At 61.2% G+C, this 18,008-nt stretch overlaps 2 protein-coding genes across 3 annotated transcripts; one reads left to right on the top strand and one right to left on the bottom strand.

Moving 5' to 3' along the window:
• The first annotated feature begins 1,037 nt into the window (after positions 1–1,037).
• On the top strand, positions 1,038–7,538 carry SHMT2 (serine hydroxymethyltransferase 2). Its single transcript, XM_014892546.2, has 12 exons — positions 1,038–1,149; positions 2,597–2,797; positions 2,899–2,978; positions 3,097–3,297; positions 3,377–3,458; positions 4,339–4,461; positions 4,551–4,690; positions 5,676–5,841; positions 5,931–6,030; positions 6,259–6,414; positions 6,855–6,962; positions 7,143–7,538. Exons 1-12 carry the CDS (start codon positions 1,126–1,128, stop codon positions 7,268–7,270), a joined length of 1,509 nt encoding a protein of 502 aa, XP_014748032.2. The 5' UTR covers positions 1,038–1,125; the 3' UTR covers positions 7,271–7,538.
• A 541-nt stretch (positions 7,539–8,079) lies between these two features.
• On the bottom strand, positions 8,080–12,881 carry COXFA4L2 (cytochrome c oxidase hypoxia associated subunit FA4L2). Of its 2 annotated transcripts, XM_088180841.1 has the most exons (6): positions 12,764–12,851; positions 11,454–11,487; positions 9,994–10,073; positions 9,814–9,902; positions 8,554–8,614; positions 8,080–8,320 (listed from the first exon to the last, which is right to left on the bottom strand). In XM_088180841.1, exons 1-6 carry the CDS (start codon positions 12,818–12,820, stop codon positions 8,264–8,266), a joined length of 378 nt encoding a protein of 125 aa, XP_088036967.1. In that variant the 5' UTR covers positions 12,821–12,851; the 3' UTR covers positions 8,080–8,263. The 2 variants fall into 2 exon arrangements, with proteins under 2 accessions (XP_088036967.1, XP_014748019.1); XM_014892533.2 differs by lacking the exons at positions 9,994–10,073; positions 11,454–11,487 and having other exon boundaries at positions 12,764–12,881.
• Positions 12,882–18,008: the final 5,127 nt, after the last annotated feature.

Raw genomic sequence — 18,008 nt, forward strand, 5'->3', positions numbered from 1 at the left:
TGGGACAGGTCAGGGTGCTGGAGGGGGGGCTCAGTCCCCACCCCATACACTGGGGGTGTTTTGGTGTCTCTGCAGCCTCCCAGCTGTGCACACATGTGCGTGTGACACACGTGTGCCATGCATGTGCAACAGCCCCACCCACGTATTCTGGAGCCCTCCCTCCCTGGCCACGCTCCGGTGCTACATCCGAGCCCCCCATGGACCCCCCCCCCCACCTCCCTGGGGGACCCCCCCAGGTGTGCAGCCCCTCCATCCAAGGCCGTGAAGAAGTGCAGGGGGTGGTTAGGGATGTGATGGGCGTGGGGGGTTCCCTGGGGACTGCCCCGTCCTCTCGGGGAGGGGCTTCTTCATCTTTTTTTTTTAAAGAAAATTAAAATGGAAAAAAAAAAGTGGAAAATAAAGAAAAGCCTAGGAAAAAAAAAAAAAAAAAAAAAAAAGGAGTGTGTTGATCCCGTCTCGATCGGGGGTGGGGGGAGAGTGAGGAGGCGGGACCCCCGGGATTAGGAATGGGGGGTGCAGGAAGGAGGGAGCTCCCGGAATTAGAGATGGGGGGAGGGGTGCAAGGATGAGAGACCCAGTCTGGGGGATGAGCAGGGATGGGGGCGCTAGGATAAGGTTGGGGGGAGGAATGGGGGACCCCGGGTTGGGGTTAGGGGGTTGCAGAGATGGGGAACCCCAAGATTAGGGATGGGAGGATACAAGGATAGTGGACCCCAGGGTTAGGGATGGGGAGTTGCAAGGCTGAGGGACCCTAAAATTGGGGATGGGGGGGGATGCAAAGATAGGGGATCCCAGAATTAGGGATAGGGGGTTTCAGGGATGGGAGACCTCGGGTTGAGGTGAGGGGGTTGCAGAGATGGGAGACCCCAGGATTAGGGAAGGGGGAGTTTCAGGGATGGGGGACCCCAAAATTAGGGATGGGGGTGCAGGGATCGGGCTGACCCCGGTTGAGGGGGGGTGGGGGAGGTGTCGGACCTCCAGTTTCCCGTCGGCCCCGCGGCTCCGGTGGCTCCGCCCTCCCGGCAGCGCGCGCGTGGGGGCGGGGCCAGGCGGGGGCCGGGACCGGGACCGGGGCCGGAACCGGGGCTGGGACCCGGCCGGGACCCACGTGCAGCGAGGACCGAGATGTGGCCGTTCCGCCTGGGCAGGGTGAGCCTCGGGGCTGGGAGAGGGGCCCGGTGCCCGTGGTGGGGGGGAGTTCCCGGTTCCCGGTAAGCGTCCCCGGTAAAGATCTCCGGTTCCCGCATCCCCCGGGGCGCTCCGGTCCCCGGTGTCTCCTGATGCTCACGGGGGTCCCGGTGCTCGGGGGGACAGTCCCGGTACCTGGCGGGGGACACTCACTGAGGCCCCCGGTGCACGGGAAGTCCCGGTGCCCGGAGAGGGTGTCCCGGAACCCAGAGAGGTCCCGGTCACCGGGGGACTCTCGGTGCTCTCAGGGGTGCCGGTGCCCGCAGTGTGCTGCAGCCCCCCGGTGCCCGCAGGGGTCTCTGTCCCCCCCGTGGGGGGGTCCCGGTCCCCGCTGCGGGGGGTGTCCCGGTGCCCCGTTATTCTCCCACTGGGTACCCCTGGGTACCTCCATCACCCCCGGGGGTCTCAACTCCATCCCGCTTCTCCTCCTCGCCCCCGGCTGGGCACCGGGACCCCCATCCCGGTGTCGTGTGTGCCCCCCCCCCCCCGTCCCGTCCCGGTCCCACCCCCCCTCCACCCCTCGGACTTTGTGTCCATCCCAAAGTCCCCGGGGCCGGGGCAGCCACGGCCACCGGCCTTGGCCCCTGGCCGGAGCCCGCGGCCCCGCGGGTGATGCAATGGGGCCACGGAGGTTACATCACCCAGAACCGGGCATTGGGGTGAGGGGGGCGCTGGGAGCCCCCCCTGCTTGTGCACGGGGCACTCTGCGAGGGTCCCCCCACGGCCACCCCCCTACAACGAGGGGGGGTCCCATGGGTGAGAGTCCAGGTGTGCACTGAGCTTGGGGGGACCCCCCAAGTGCTTTGTGGGGCGCTTGAGGGGGATCCCCAAGTGTCTTGGGGAGTCCTTGTGTGCCTTGTGTGGACTTTGAGGGAGTCCTCATATACCTTGTGGGGGCCTTGGGAGGATCCCCATGTGGCTTGTGGGGTCCTCTATCCTGTGGAGAGCTCTGGGGGGTACCCGTGTGTCTTGGGGGTTCCTTGTGCCCTGTGGGAACCTTGGAGGGATTCCTATGAGCCCTGTGTGGAGCTTGTGGCATCCCCATGTGCTTTTGAGGAATCTCCATGTGCCCCGTAGGGTCCTTGGGGTCCCCCTGTGCCCTGTGGAGAGCTTTGGGGGGTACCCGTGTGTCCTGGGGGTCCCCTTGTGCCCTGTGGGAACCTTGGAGGGATTCCCATGTGCCCTGTGTGGAGCTTTGTGGGGTCCCCATGTGCTTTTGGGGGCACCATGGAGGAATCTCCATGTGCCCTGTGGGGTCCTTGGGGTCCCCACGTGCCCACCTTGCGGGGTGACACCGGTGAGTGGAGACAGAACATGGGGGTGTTGCACCTGCCACTGCCACCTGCAGGTCCTGGGACGGGCTAGAGGGGCTCCAGGGGTCACAGCCTGTCCCCCCCTCTCTGTGCAGAGCCTGCAGCGATGGGGGGGCCGGGTGGGCACCGGCAGCCAGCGGGCACAGCACGGCCCCGCTGCCGCCGCCGCCGCCACCCCGCACGTCCCTGGGTGGACGGGGCAGGAGAGCCTGGCCGAGAGCGACCCCGAGATGTGGAGCCTGGTGCAGAAGGAGAAGGATCGGCAGTGCCGGGGGCTGGAGCTCATCGCTTCTGAGGTGAGGGCCGGGGAGCTTGGGCAGGGGTTGGGTCAGGCCTGGGGGACTCCCTGTTTAGGGGATTTGGCTCCTCTGTTTCCCCATCCACCTTTTCCCCCCAGAATTTCTGCAGCCGGGCAGCACTGGAAGCGCTGGGCTCCTGCCTCAACAACAAATACTCGGAGGGGTATCCTGGGAAGAGGTAAAGTGGGGAGTGGGCTGGGGGGGCGCTGGGGTTCAGCTGCAGGAGACATCCAGGGGAGCCCCTGGGATGCTCCCCAGTGGGGGATGGCAGTGGTGACGCCGTCCTGTGTCCCCAGGTACTACGGGGGTGCCGAGGTGGTGGATCAGATCGAGCTGCTGTGCGAGCGGCGGGCGCTGGAAGCGTTCGACCTGGACCCCGCCCGCTGGGGCGTCAACGTCCAGCCCTACTCGGGCTCCCCGGCCAACTTCGCTGCCTACACGGCCCTGCTGCAGCCCCACGACCGCCTGATGGGGCTGGACCTGCCCGATGGGGGCCAGTACGTGGGGAGCTGAGGGGGGGACACGGGTCCTGCTGCCCCCCGGGGGTCCCGGCCTCACCCCCTGCCTTCCCCGCAGCCTCACCCACGGGTACATGACCGACGTCAAGAGGATCTCGGCCACCTCCATCTTCTTCGAGTCGATGCCCTACAAGCTTGATGTGAGCTGGGGGGGAGGATCTGGGGGAAGGGAGGGTCTGTCGGGGAGGGATGAGCCCTGAGATGTCCCCGAGGTGTCCCCAAGGTGTCCCAGCTGCTCTGTCAAACCCCTGCCCTGCCTCCCCTCCATGTCCAGTGTGTCCCAGTGCTAGGGGAGATGCCCAGGCCTCAGGTGGACATGACAGAACTCGGTCTGTCTGTCCCTGGGCTGACCAATCTCTCTGTCTGTCTCTGGACTCACTGACCTGTCTGTCTGTCCCTGGGCTGACTGACCTGTCTGTTTGTCCCTGGACTGACCAATCTCTCTGTCTGTCTCTGGACTCACTGACCCGTCTGCCTGTCCCTGCACTGGCTGACCTGTCTGTCTGTCCCTGAGCTGACTGCCATGTCTGTCTGTTCCTGGACTGTCCAATCTGTCTGTCTGTCTGTCTGTCCCTGGACTGACTGACCTATGTGTCTATCCCTGGGCTGACCAATCTGCCTGTCTGTCTGTCTGTCTGTTCCTGGGCTGCCTGCCGTGTCTGTCTGTCCCTGGGCTGACTCCCGTGTTTGTCTGTTTGTCCCTGGGCTGCCTGCCGTGTCTGTCTGTCCCTGCACTGGCTGACCCGTCTGTCAGCCTGTCGCCGTGTTTGTCTGTCTGTCCCTGGGCTGACTGACCTGTCTGTCCCTGGGCTGACTGACCTGTCTGTTTGTCCCTGGACTGACCAATCTCTCTGTCTGTCTCTGGACTCACTGACCCGTCTGCCTGTCCCTGCACTGGCTGACCTGTCTGTCTGTCTGTCCCCGGGCTGACTGCCGTGTCTGTCTGTCTGTCCCCGGGCTGACTGCTGTGTCTGTCTGTCTGTCCCCGGGCTGACTGCCGTGTCTGTCTGTCCCTCCCAGCCCACCACAGGACTGATCGACTACGCCCAGCTGGAGGTCACAGCTCGTCTCTTCCGTCCCCGCCTCGTCATCGCTGGCACCAGCGCCTACGCCCGGCTCATCGACTACGCCCGCATCAAGAGGGTACAGGGGGGACAGGGGCTGGGGACAGGGGCTGGGGACACGGGCTGGGGACACGGGCTGGGGCCAGCAGGTGACCTCGGTGTCCCCAGGTGTGCGAGGAGGTCAAGGCGTACCTGCTGGCAGACATGGCTCACATCAGCGGGCTGGTGGCGGCCAAGGCCATCCCGTCACCCTTCGAGCACGCCGACGTTGTCACCAGCACCACGCACAAGACCCTGCGTGGCGCCAGGTGAGACCCCTGCAACGGCTGCTGCTGGTTTGCAGTCATTCATTTCAGTTTTGAAATTAATTTTTTTTTTTTTAATTTAAATTTTTTTAATTTTTTTTTGTTTTTTTTTTTACTCAGAGCTAGGATTAAAAGAGACGAATTTTCTCGTGTTTGGGCTTGGTTGTTAATTAAATCTTATTTAAAGTACAGAAAGTTTAGTAACACTCTTAGCCACGAGCTAGAAGTGAGCAAAATGGAGGTGACTTTACTAGGTCTCTTAAAGCTAAACAGTCCAATAGAGATTTAACTTATATTATTTATACTATATTTTATAATATACTTTATATATACTTTAAAAATATACTTTATATAATATATATAACATCATATATACTACAACATATTATATTATATTATATTATATTATATTATATTATATTATATTATATTATATTATATTATATTATATTATATTATATTATATTATATTATATTATATTTATACTATATTTTTACTATATTTTATACTGTATTTTATACTATAGTATACAATACAATATATTTCTGTATATATTTATTCAATTTATATTATTTATACTTTTGACTTAATAACCATACTTCTGTGACCCTCAGTGTAGCACTGACTGTCTAACTAGAAACTACTACTTGAAACCATGGAGAGGAAGGAGGAAGAACACTGAAAAGGGAAATCCTGCATTTTGTCCCTATATGATAAAAACTTAAAATTTAAAACCCTTCACCATAGGAAATCACACACTTCTATTTCACTACACACCTGTGATTTTAACTCCATCACTCAAATTTGGAAGCCTTCTCCAAGGCCTCATGTCAGAAGCAGTGTTCTCCAGAAAGCACAGAAAGCTCAGAACCCCCAGATTTCTAGAATTTAACACTCCCCTGGCACGGGGGCTGTATCCATGGGGATGGAGGCCCATGGAGGTGGTGTCCCCATGGGAGGAGAGGTGACAACGTCTCTTGCCACCAGGTCAGGACTGATCTTCTACCGCAAGGGCGTGCGCTCCGTGGATAAGAAGACGGGCAAGGAGACCCTGTACGACCTGGAGGACAGGATCAACTTCTCCGTGTTCCCCTCCCTGCAAGGGGGACCCCACAACCACGCCATTGCTGCCGTGGCTGTGGCCCTCAAACAGGTCTGTGCTGGGCTGGGGGGTTTGTTTTGGGGCCGGGGGTGACCTGTGACCTGTCCCCCCTGTGCTGATGGGGTGTCCCCCGCTCCCAGGCCAGCTCCCCAGCTTTTCGGGAGTACTGCCAGCAGGTGCTGAGGAACGCCAAGGCCATGGCACAGGCGCTGCTGCAGCGTGGGTACACGCTGGTGTCAGGTAATGCTCTGAGCCCGCTGTTTGGTTTGGTTTTTGCTGTTTTGTTTTGGGGACAAGGAGGGGCGAGCTGCGCTGGGGACGAGCGGCTCTGCTCGGTCTCAGGGCAGCAGTGAGGTGTGAGGGGGATCGGGGAGCAGAGGAGCGGGGGCGAGGCAGAACAGAGGAAAAGGGGTGGCAGAGGGGTCTGGGGGTGTTCAGGGGTGCTCACCCCTCTCCTTTGCTCCCCAGGTGGCACCGACAACCACCTGGTGCTGGTGGACCTGCGGCCCAAGGGCATCGACGGGGCGCGGGCAGAGCGGGTGCTGGAGCTCGTCTCCATCACTGCCAACAAGAACACGTGTCCAGGGGACAAGAGTGCACTGACACCGGGGGGACTGCGCCTCGGTGAGGGACAGGCCTGCCAAGGGTCCCTCCCTGGGCTGGGGGTCCCTCCCTGGGGTGGGGGGTCCCCAGGTTTTCACCCCACTCTGTTTCAGCCTTCTCTGAGGACTCCAAGTGGGAATTCAGAGCTTGTTTGGCCAAGAAAGGGAGGAGGACCCCATGGGGACCAGGACTTGGGGATCTCCTGGGGAAGCCCCAGTGAGGGGCTGGGACTCAGGGAGCTCCTTGGGGGGCTGGAACTCAGGGAGCTCCATGGGGGCTGGGATTGAGGGAGCCCCTTGAGGGGCTAGGATTCAGGGAACCCTTTTGGGGAGCTGGGATTCAGGGAACCCTTTTGGGGGGCTGGGATTGAGGGAATCCTTGTAGGGGGCTGGGATTCAGGGAGCCCTTTGGGGGCCTGGTGCCCCCACAGTGCTCCTGTCCCTTATGGGCTCCATCCCCAGGTGCCCCCGCGCTGACCTCCCGCCAGTTCCGCGAGGAGGATTTCCAGAAAGTCGTGGAGTTCATCGATGAGGGCATCACCCTGGCCCTGGATGTCAAGAGCAAAACCAGTGAGCGATGGGGAGCCCCTCTCCCCCCGTTTCCCCCCTCCTGGGTGCCTCTCAGCCCTTCTCCCCTTGTGGTGCCAGCCCTGCTCCCCAGACTGGTGCCAGCTCCTGCTGTGGGTACCTGGGAAGGGATGGAGCACCCGTGGGGCCCTGCCCTCCTCACCTGCTCCCCCCCACCCCCAGGTAAACTCCAGGACTTCAAGACTTTCCTGCTGCAGGACCCGGAGACCCAGCGGCGCCTGAGCGACCTTCGCCAGCGCGTCGAGACCTTCGCTCGTGCCTTCCCCATGCCCGGCTTCAGCGACCACTGAGGGGGGGACACCCCCCCTGCCAGGCTGTGGGGTCACCAGGGGGGGCAAGGAGAGGTTGAGACCCACCCTCTGCCTTTCCCCCTCCCCTTTTCCTCCGTTCTCACCTCTGGGTGCTGCACCCCCAGGGCGGTGCACACCCATCCTGCTCACAGTGTTAGGTACAGAGAGCCCCCAGACCCTGCTTGGGGTGGGGGGCACTGCTTGTTCCAGCCTCATCTTGCACTTTTCTATGGGGAGGGCTTGCTAATAAAAGTGGGGGCAGAGCCTGCAGGTGTGTGGGTGCTGTGCTGGGAGGGCAGAGGGACGTCGGGGACAGGTGCCTAGAGCCCCTCAGCACCGTGCCAGGAGACCTGGGGCTCTCATGTCCCCATCGGTGTCCCCATCCTGGTGCTTCCCCCAGTGGGCTCTGAGGGCAGAGGGTGATGCTGAACCCCAGGGAGAGCCTGGGATCCTTTCCCACCCTCTTCCTGCCCAGATGGGCACCACCAGACCCTGTCCCATGTCACGTATTCCAGAGGGTGCACACGCATCCAGGCCATGGCTCACACGTGTGGGTGCGACCCCTCCACCCCTCCCAGCTCTTTCCCTCTCCAGAGGGGCCGGGAAGGGGACCCTGGAGCGTGGGAGAGAGGAAACAGCACCCGAGGGCTTGTCCTGCTTCCAGCAGGATGGGAGCCCCCCCTGCCCCAGCCCTCCCGGGGGGGTGATAACATCTCCTGTGTTAATGGCCCTGGGAAAGAATCCAGTTTGCTGATCCCCCCACCCCCAATAATTTATTTGTGTACTACGAGTTTAATGCAGGCACGAGATGAGGGTGAGGGGTGTGGGGACACCGACAGGGATGTGGTTTATTGGGGGGTGGGACACCAGCAGGCGGTTTGGGGGTGCTGGGGAAGCTGTGGGACCTGGGTGTGGTGGAGCCAGGGGGGGTGTGAGGGGGCTTCTGGCAGAGAGGGGGCCTCCTCCTCCACCCCAGCACGTCCCAGAGGTGGCTCAGAAGCTGGGACGGTCCTTCTTGAGGTTCTTGTAGTCAGTGGAAATTGCCAGAAACTGGAGAAGGGAGGGAGGTCAGGCAGGGGTGGTGGCCTCCCCGTCCAGTGTCACTGCAGCTCTTGATGTCACAGAGTGCCCCCTCCCCAGATTTGAGCACAAGGATTTGGGGGCTCTGCTCCAGGACTGATCCCCCTTTCCCCTTGCTGACAAAACCGCAGTGTTTTGCCCTAAATGTGGCTGTGTCCCCTCCACACAAACACTGCCAGCCCCCCCAGTTCCCCAGTGCTCACTTTATACTGGTCTGTGGGGCTCAGCTTATTCCAGGGTTCAGGATTATTCTTCCGGTCCCAGCTGCGAGGGGTGACAGGGACATCAGTGCCTGTAAGGAGTGGGGGAGAGACCCCCCCACCCCATCGTAGCCTTCCAAGGTGCCCCCAGCCCCAAGACCACCATCCCCAATTCTTGAAGCCTTCCCAAACTGGACACGTCCCGTCCTGTCCCAGGAGGGGCTGTGGGAGGCCAGTGGAGCCGTGGGATGGGGTCCCTAGAGAGAGCAGCTCATGTCACCCCCCCTTCTTCCATCCCCCCCATCCGCTGGTGCTGGCCAAGAGCAGAATTTTCCATCTGGGAAGATGTTTGTGTGTGTATTGGGGGATGGAGGGGGGGCCGTGCTGCAAACACAGCCACCCTGGAGCTGTTTAATGGCATTATTGTGTTTGGGGGATTGGGGGGGGGCTGTAATTCCCTCCCAAACGCCCCCCCCTGCACTCCCACCCTCCAAGCCAAGGTGTCTGGATCTGCTAATTGTGGAGCTGAGCTCATCTGGTGCCAGATTAAATCCATGAGTGGTTTTACCGGGAGCAAATAATTACAAACGAGGTGGGGGGCAGTGGGGATGTGGGAAAACCAGCCTGGTCACCCCAGTGGAGCTGTCGTGCCCATTCATCCTTTGTGATTCCACAGCCCTCTTTCCATCCATCCATCCATCCATCCATCCATCCATCCATCCATCCATCCATCCCTCCCTCCCCCATCCTCACACCTGGCTCTTGGCTCTTTCTTCCCCACCGGTTTTGTCCCTCCCTCCTCCCTCTCCCCTTCTCGCACCATCCATCCGACCATCCCACCTTCCCCACTCCCATCCATCCCTCCTTCCAGCCATCCTCACCTCTGCTCATCCTGTCCTGCTGGTTGTGTCTGTCTCTCCCTCTCCCTCCTCCCCCCATACATCCCACCCTTTCCCATTCCCCTCAGTCTCACCCTCCCCACCCCCTTGCCCCTTCTCCAGCCCCATTCAGCTCTTACCTGGCTAAGAGGGCTGGAGGCGCCCTTCTCCCATCCCCTCAAATCCAGGATCCAACCCCTCCAACTTCCCTCCTGTCCTCTGGGCACCTCTGGACCCACGTTTTTCCCCCATCATTCACCATGAAGGTGTCGCTGGGCACCCCAGCACCCGCTACCCCACCTTGGCTGAGCCCCCCGTGCTTTGGGGACGTGGGGTGAGAGCCCGGGGGGTGCCCCGGGGGTGCCCAGGGCACCTCAAGCCGTACCTGACGTCTGGGCTGTACAGTGCCAGCCGCAGCAGGTACAGGACTGCACTGCCCAGGCCCACACTGATGAAGCCAATGAGGGGAACGAGCTGCAGAGAGAGAGAGAGAGAAATGAAAAATACCCCAATAAAATGAATATTTATCAGGCGGACTGGAGAGTGAAAGGGAGAGCTGACACGCCGGGAGATTTACAGGGGGAATATGGCAGAGCAATCCTGTAGCCAGGCTGCGGTACACAGTGTAGCTGTCAGCTTGAGTGACTGAATTAAAAGAGGGAGAGAAAAATCGGCTCGTGTTGGAGAGGAATTGGATTTGGAATGAGAAATCACTTCCCCTCCGCCTGTGGCTGCCCAGCGCTGGCGATGCTGAGGACCCGGGGACCCCATTCCCGGCATTCCCAGTGTTCCCAGTGACTCTGAGCCTCATTTTACAGCTCCTCCCTGAAGGATTTGTGCCTGGGCATCCCATTCCCGGCATTTCCAGTGCTCCCAGTGCCCCTGGTCAGGGTGAACCTCGGCTTATGGTTCTTCCCTAAAGGATTTGGTGCTGAGCACTCCATTTCCAGCATTCCCAGTGCTCCCAGTGACTCCACTCAGGGCTGAGCCTTGGCTCATGGTTCCTCCCTGAGGTGCTCTGCCCCGGGCAAGGTTTGTCCTCGAGCCACTCTGTGATCCTGGAGAGGGTCCCTGTCCCCCCACAGCCCCCCAGCTCTGCATCGCCTCTGCACCATCTCCTAATGGAGCACCAGACTCTGTTCATCTTACTGGGATGGACTGGGACACGCTGGGGCTGAGCAGTGGGGGGTTCCAGAGCGGGTCCTGAGTGGCACTCCGTGACCCCAGCCCCGTCCTGCGAGCAGGTGCCCTCACCCCCCGCTCCGTGCCCACGGTGGCTCCCACCGCCCCTTGGCTCCATCTCCTCATCTCCGCTCTCGCTGCCAATCCCCCGGTGCCCGCAGCGACGCGGCCTCAATCGGAGCCGAGCCGAGGCGGTTTTGACCTCCCCCAAATTACCGCGACCCCCGCGCCGGGGAGAACGCGGGGAGCGAAATGAGAGCGGCGCCAGCCCGAGCCCCTGGGAGGGAAACGCGTCCTGCCCATTAACGGGAGCGCTGCCGACGGATCCGCTGCATCGCCAGCACCTGGCTCTCCTCACAGCTCGCAGAAAATACCCCTGAAATGAACGCCCACCCCTCCATGACTCAGTTTCCCCACTGGGATGACACTGGGCGGGGGGGGGGGGACACGACTGGAAAATATGATGGAAAGGGTCAGACCACCCCATCTGTGCTGCCAAGCACATCCATGAATCCATGGGGAAGGGGGGAAACACAAACGTGTCCCCTGTCCAGCCTTTGCTCCCTCCCAGACTCCCCCCCGTCCTCTCCCAGTGCTCCCAGTATGGCCCAGCTCCTGCTCGGCAGTGCCGTGCCCAAGCCAGGCTGGAATGATGGAGCGCCCGGCAGATGCCGGCGCCCATCCGGGAGGTCAGGGCCATCAGCGGATGATGGTCCTTGGCACCGAGTGCCAGCAGGAGCTGGCAGCAGCCGCTGCCCAAGCGCTGGCGAATCAAGAAGCCGCCGCAGCGCCGGGAATTGCTGTGGCTGCTGGAGAGGATTCGGGGCAGCGGGGCCGTCTCACCATCTGCTGCCGACACCGTCTGGGTAATTAATGGCTGGGAAGAATTAGGGGCAGGAGGAGGCTGCCAAGCCGCAGGTGCCAGCGGTGGAGCCCGATTTCCCCCAGGCACGGGGGGGTGCGTGGGCGGTGGGAGCAGTGCCAGGCTCTGCCCGGTGCCCGCTCGGTGCCCACCGAGCCGTGCCAGAGGGTTCTGGTCCTGCCGGCGCCGCTGTGCCTCACGGCCGCGGGGCTGCGCGGCGTGGCTGGGACAATCCATCACTGCCAGGCAGCCGGGCACGCTGCGGCGGAGGAGCCAGTGCCGGGTGAAAGAGCGGCTACACCTGCCCGGCAGCGCCGCGGCTGAGGCTGAGCTCCTGGGATGGACGGACGGACGGACGGACGGATGGATGGATGGAGCGGGTGACACCACAAAAATTGCCCCAACAATCTCTGCCAGCAGCAACCCTGCTGTGTACAAGCACCCAGAACCCCCCCATGCCTTTACACCTCCACTGTGGGGTCTTCCTTGTGCCCCTGGAAACCGTGGCAGGAACAGAAACAATCCCCAAATCTCCGTGAGGATCACGCAGGAGCCACGGCCTGTGCTGCCCATCCGAGGGCGTGGGAAGCACCCTGGGGATCCCAACTGCCTGTGCCCACGGTGCTGGCACCCCCTGGCAGTGCCCAACACTGGGTTGAGGCATTTTTCACCCCAAACCCGCAGCTTGGCATTTTGAGGGGTGACAGGGACAGATCTGGGGCTGCTGGGGTGAATGGGGAGGGGACTTCATTTCCACCCGCGCTGACAAAGATGTTCCCAGACAGGGTGGAGTGGGTAGGGAGGGACACAGGGAAGGTCCCCTCCTGTCCCCTGCCTGTTGGGGTGTGGGTAAGAGTTGAGGTGCCCCAGCTGGGCTCGGTGAAGAAGCCCCAGCGCTGGATGGAGGTGGGAAGCGCAGGGTGGTCTCACCTTTCCTTGGTGAAGGAGGGATGGGATGCTCGGCACCCCGGGCTCAGCCGGAGGGTGCTGTGAGAGCGGGAGGACAGCGGGAAAGGGAAACCGGAATAACGCGGGACTGGGGGGCTGAGGAGGGTTTTAGGGAGTGGGAGGAAGAGGAGGCTGAGAAAGGACACAAAGCAGGAGGAATGGGGGGTGGGATGATGAGACAGAGGGAGAAGGATGTGAGGGAGCCCAAGGGCTTCGGGAACGTGGCGAGAGATGGGCAAGGACAAGCTGAGGGATGGGGGCAGTGCGGGGACCTTGGGAGAAGGGGGAGAAGGCAGGGGAGGGTTGGGGGGTCCCTGCAGGAACGGGGGGCTGGGTGACTCACTCCGGGGTGCCGTTTGACATGCCGGGAGAACATTCCTCCACGCAGGGGACCCTTCATGGCCAGGGTGGGATCGGTCGGGCGGTGGCAGCGGGTTCCGAGGTCCGGCCGAGGATGGAGGGTGGGCAGGAGCCGAGGGAGGCGTGTGCGGCCGGGCTGGGAGGGACGGGGCGGGTCGGGACATCCCGGGGACACGGCCAGGGGAGAGGGACAGGGAGACTGGGGAGCCTCCCCCGGGGTGACCCTGATGTCTGGGGGGACTGGTGAGCGCTGGGTGAGACCCCCGATGTCCCCACACGGCCTCGGTGTCCCTCGCCACGCGGGGCCAGCCCCGTCCCCTCCACGTGCAGCCCCATCACGGGTGGCTCCGCACTTGGGTGCCGGGGCGAAGGATGAGCCGTGTGATTCCCGATGACAACTTGGCCCGGGTTCGCCGCCCCCAGCCCCTCCGCCCTCCCGTTTATGATAAATGATAGAACACCCAATTTACATTTAGCGATGCAAATCTCCCTGGCAGGAACAGATGCTGCCGTGCATATGGAAATGGGCTATTAGCACCCAACAAAGGACCGCGAGAGGGATGGAGCGGGCGGCCAGGATGGACCCAGCAGGGTTTGGGACCCCCACCCTCGGTGAGGGGGGGCCTGGTCGTGCTATAGCAGCACGGCCATGCCCGTGAGCCCCCCGTGAGACTTTGGGGGTCCCTGGAGTCGCCCAGGGATGTTCCCCTCTCCCACCCACCCTTTCCGCTTCCAGCCAAATCTAAGTGACAAAGGGGAGGAATTTTTCGGGGGTCCATGAATACAGGAGAAGGCTGAAGTGCATCCAAGGCCTTGGGTGATATAATTAGAAATTTGAGATGTGATTGATTAAGTGCCACTCCCTGAGACGGAGCATCCTGCCCTGGGCATGGCCCGCGTGTCTTTCATCCCCTTTCTCTGCCCAGGGTGGCCAGGGGGGCACAGGGAGGGGGGGCATGGAGGATCCATGGGATTTGTGCATAGGATCACCCCTGTAAGTGGTGGGATGCTGACCCAGCACCGCAGCACCGGGTCCAGAGGGTCTGGGGGACCCCGGTCCTGTCACTCACAGCTCTGCTTTGGGGGACCCTGCACCCCCAGACCCCCATTCACTGCAGGAGCTCCCCTGGGATGCTGCGGGATTCCCTGCCCACGGAGCCCAGCTGCCTCCACGCTCATTAATGACTGTAATTAAGAGTTTAATTCCGTGTGGTGCTTCCCTGTTCCGAGGGGATGCCAGGAGCCCTCGGGAGGAGGGGGGAGAGCTGGGGGGGCTCCAAGGAGGGTCCCAACCCCCACGAAGGTGCCACAGGAGCTCCTCCTCCAGCCTGGCACACGTGGAGTTGGGGGGTCAGCATTTTGGGGGAAGAACACACAAATCCTGCCCAGAAAGAAAGAAATCACAGCAGACAAGCCCGGGACACGTGAACATGTGGGAACATGTGTGTGCTAGACAGATGTGCACATCTGGGCAGCTCCACCATCCACACCAGGGAGCTCTGGTCCATTCCACGCATGGTAACCCATCCAGGGGATCCAAGGAATCCCCACCCCAAAATTCAAGGGTCCAGAGAGGACTCAGAGGTCTGGAGGGGACCCTCACGCCGAAATTCAGTGGTCTGGGAGGGAGTCAGGGGGGACACAAGTGTCTTAAGGTGGGGCCAGGGGTCTGGGGATGACCCAGGGATCCAGGGGAACCCAGCTGTCTGGAATGGGGCACACAGGGGTCTGGGTGGGACCCTCACCCCAAAATCCAGGCGTTCAGGGGAGGGTATAGGGTTCTGGGTAGACCTTCACTACAAAATTCAGAGATCCAGGGTCTGGAGAGATCCTCACCCCAAAATTCAGAAACTCAAGAGCTCTGGGTGAGACAAGAGAAACCAGGAGCACCAAAATGAGGGATCCAAGGGAGCAGGCAGGAGCCAGGGGGGGCACCTCGAGGGTCTGGGGGGCTGGGGGGGACCCCGAAGCCCTGCGGCTCAGCTGCACATCCTTGCACACGTGCACGGGCACGGACCTGCACACGCACGTGCACGGCCACAGCCACACCTGCTCGGCATCCAGACGGCCGCACACGTGAGACACACACACACACAGAGGTGACATCGCACGAGAGCCAGTGCAGGGGCTGGGGGGACCGGGGGGACCGAGGGGGGCCGAGGGTGGAGGGGTATGGAGCCCGCGGCTCCGCTGGCAGCTGCTGCGTCGGGTTATTTTACAACCGCTCCAAAAATATTATTCAAGATGAAGGAGAATCACGGCTGCTGCGAGCGAGCGAGGGCCGTCGCCGGGAATTTATCACCCGGAATTGGGTGCCCCCCCTGGCACGGCGCCGTGATGAAGTGCTTCATTAATGGGAGATGCTGCGGCTCGGGATGAACGTGCCTGCACCTGAGCACACGCTTCCTCCGGCTGAGCCTCCCCCCCCCGCCACACAGAGCCCCCCCGGCTCCCTCCAGACCCGCACATCCAATGGGAAAAGCTCACAGCTTCCCCCCCCGGCTCCCTCCAGATCCACATATCCAATGGGAAAAGCCCACAGCCCCCCCAGACCCCTCCCGACCCGCACATTTCACGGATCAACCCCACAGCCCCCCCCAGACCCCTTCCGACCCGCACATCTCGTGGATCAAATCCACAGCCCGTCCCAAAACCCCTCCCAGGCACAATCCATGGATGAAGTTCCCAGAGCCCTCCCAGACTCCTGATCTGCACATCCCATGGGATAAATCCACAGCCCCCCCGTTCCCATGGGATAAATCCACAGCCCCCCTGTTCCCATGGGATAAATCCACAGCCCCCCTGTTCTCATCCCAGCTCCACACATCCCATGGGACAAGGTCACAGCCGCCCCGGAACGCTCCAGCTCATGGTCCATAGCAAAACTTCACAGCCACTCCGGACCTTTCCTGATCCCCAGAGCCCCCGGGTGAAGTTCCAGCTCCCCCAGACCTTTCTCAGTTCTCGGGTCAGTTCCTGCCCTTTCAGATCCCTCTCCATCCACACGGAACGAATCCAAGTTCCCATCCCAGCTCCACACATCCCATAGGATAAGGTCACAGCCCCCCCAGGCCCCTCCCAATCCCTACATCCCCTGGGGACAAGTCCCCAGCCCCCCCAGTACCCCCTTGTTGTGCCCCCCAAGCTTTGGGGGACCCCCCGTGTGACCCAGGGTCACCACTCACTGCTCCCGGGCCCTTCCCCTTGATCCGGCTCCGCTCCCTCCAGAGCCGTAAATCCCACGGGATTTTGGCTTTGGCGCGATGGAAACCGGCATAAAAAATTCATCCCCAGTAAAGCAAACAAACAATAAACAAACAGCCCATAATTAAATGGAGAATTAACGGGATGGATGCCATAACCCCACAGAGCTGCGCTCCGGGATCAGCCCTGGAGCAGGGGCTGGATCCCGGGATCCTGTGCTGCTTCCTGAGACCCCGAGGGACACGAATGGGCATCACACAGCAGCACTATCGCGACATGTCGTGATGATTTGCACAGATAATGGGGGAGCAGCCCCGGCCCTGACAGACTCGCATTGCCTGGTTTCGGCGGCGCTGAGCCAGCCTGTGATGTCACACCTGTCCCGTGACGTCAGCGATCCCCATGACATCACCATGACATCACAGCCCCCTCCTGGCTCCCACCCTGATCGTGACGCGGCTCCGATCGCGCCCACCCAGGGCCCGGCACCATCCATCACCCATCGGGGCGCGGTGCCTGCAACTGGCACCGTCATTTAAGAGCCATTATCGGCCTAATTCCCCACATTAATCACGGGAGCGGCTGGAGGAGCACCGGGAGAGCCCAGCTCCGACCCAGAGCCGCTGCGGGGTGCGGGGATCACCCCCACACCCTGAAACCCCAAGATTCTGCCTCCTCCTGCCCTTGATACCCCCAAACATTGACTCCCCCAGACCCTGATACCCCCAAATATTGACACTCCCAGATCCTGACACCCCCACACCCTGACTCCCCCAGATCTTGATACCCCCAAACATTGACTCCCCCAGACCCTGATACCCCAAGATTCTGCCTCCTCCTGACCTTGATACCCCCGAACACTGACACCCCCAGGTCCTGACACCTCCACACCCTGATACCTCCAAACCCTGACACTCCCTGACCACTGTTCCCCCAAATCCTGACTCCCCCACACCCTGACATCCCCCAGCGTTGCTGCAAAAGCCTCCCCTGAGGTGCCGAGGGGGTTTTGAGGAGCCAGGGAAGGTCCCGGGGAGCTGGGGGTGGTCCCGGGGAGCCGTGGGGTTCAGCTCAGCTGTGGCAGCGAAGCAATTCCTGGAACCGACCCCGCAATTCCCCACCACCTCGGCCCCAGCCCGCACTATCGATTCTCTTTTCCATAATTCTCCACAGAAAAGCCCCAGCCCGGAGCTACGATTTCCCCGCCCGCGTTATAAATAACCGGGGTCAGCGGCTGCGAGGGCTGCGCCGCGCCGTGCTACAATTTAATAAACACAATGGCCTCGTCCTTCATCGTGACAAAGACACCGGTGGGGACACATGGCTGGCACATGGCTGGGACACGGCTGGGGCACAGACACACATGACACGGACACAGACATGGGCACGACATGGCAGGGACATCGAGACACGGCAGGGACACCGAGACACGGCAGGGACACAGACATGGACACAACATGGCAGGGACATCGAGACACGGCAGGGACACGCATGTCAGACACGCACAGCAGGGACACACACACGTCTGGTATGCCTGTGCACAGGCAGGGACACACACAGAGCTGGGACATGGACACACGTGGCACGGACGCACATGGCTGGGACATGGTTGGGACACACAGACAGACACACAGCAGGGACACACACACATGGCTGGGACACACAGAGCTGGGACATGGATACACATGGCAGGGACAGGGACATGCATGGGACACGGACACACATGGCTGGGACATGGCTGGGACACACACACACAGCAGGAACACACACACATGGCTGGGACACAGAGCTGGGACATGGATACACATGGCTAGGACATCTACACTCATGGCTGGGACACACACACACAGCTGCCACATGGATACACAGGGCAGGGACACATGGCTGGGACATGCTTGCACAGGCACACACACATGAGATGTGCACACGGCTGGGACATGCACACACACATCCGACACGCACAGCTGGGACATGAACATGCGACTGACATGGACACACACGGCTGGGACAACACAGCTGGAATG

This window comes from Sturnus vulgaris, chromosome 30 (assembly GCF_052056855.1).
Source record: "Sturnus vulgaris isolate bStuVul1 chromosome 30, bStuVul1.hap1, whole genome shotgun sequence".
NCBI lineage: Eukaryota > Metazoa > Chordata > Aves > Passeriformes > Sturnidae > Sturnus > Sturnus vulgaris.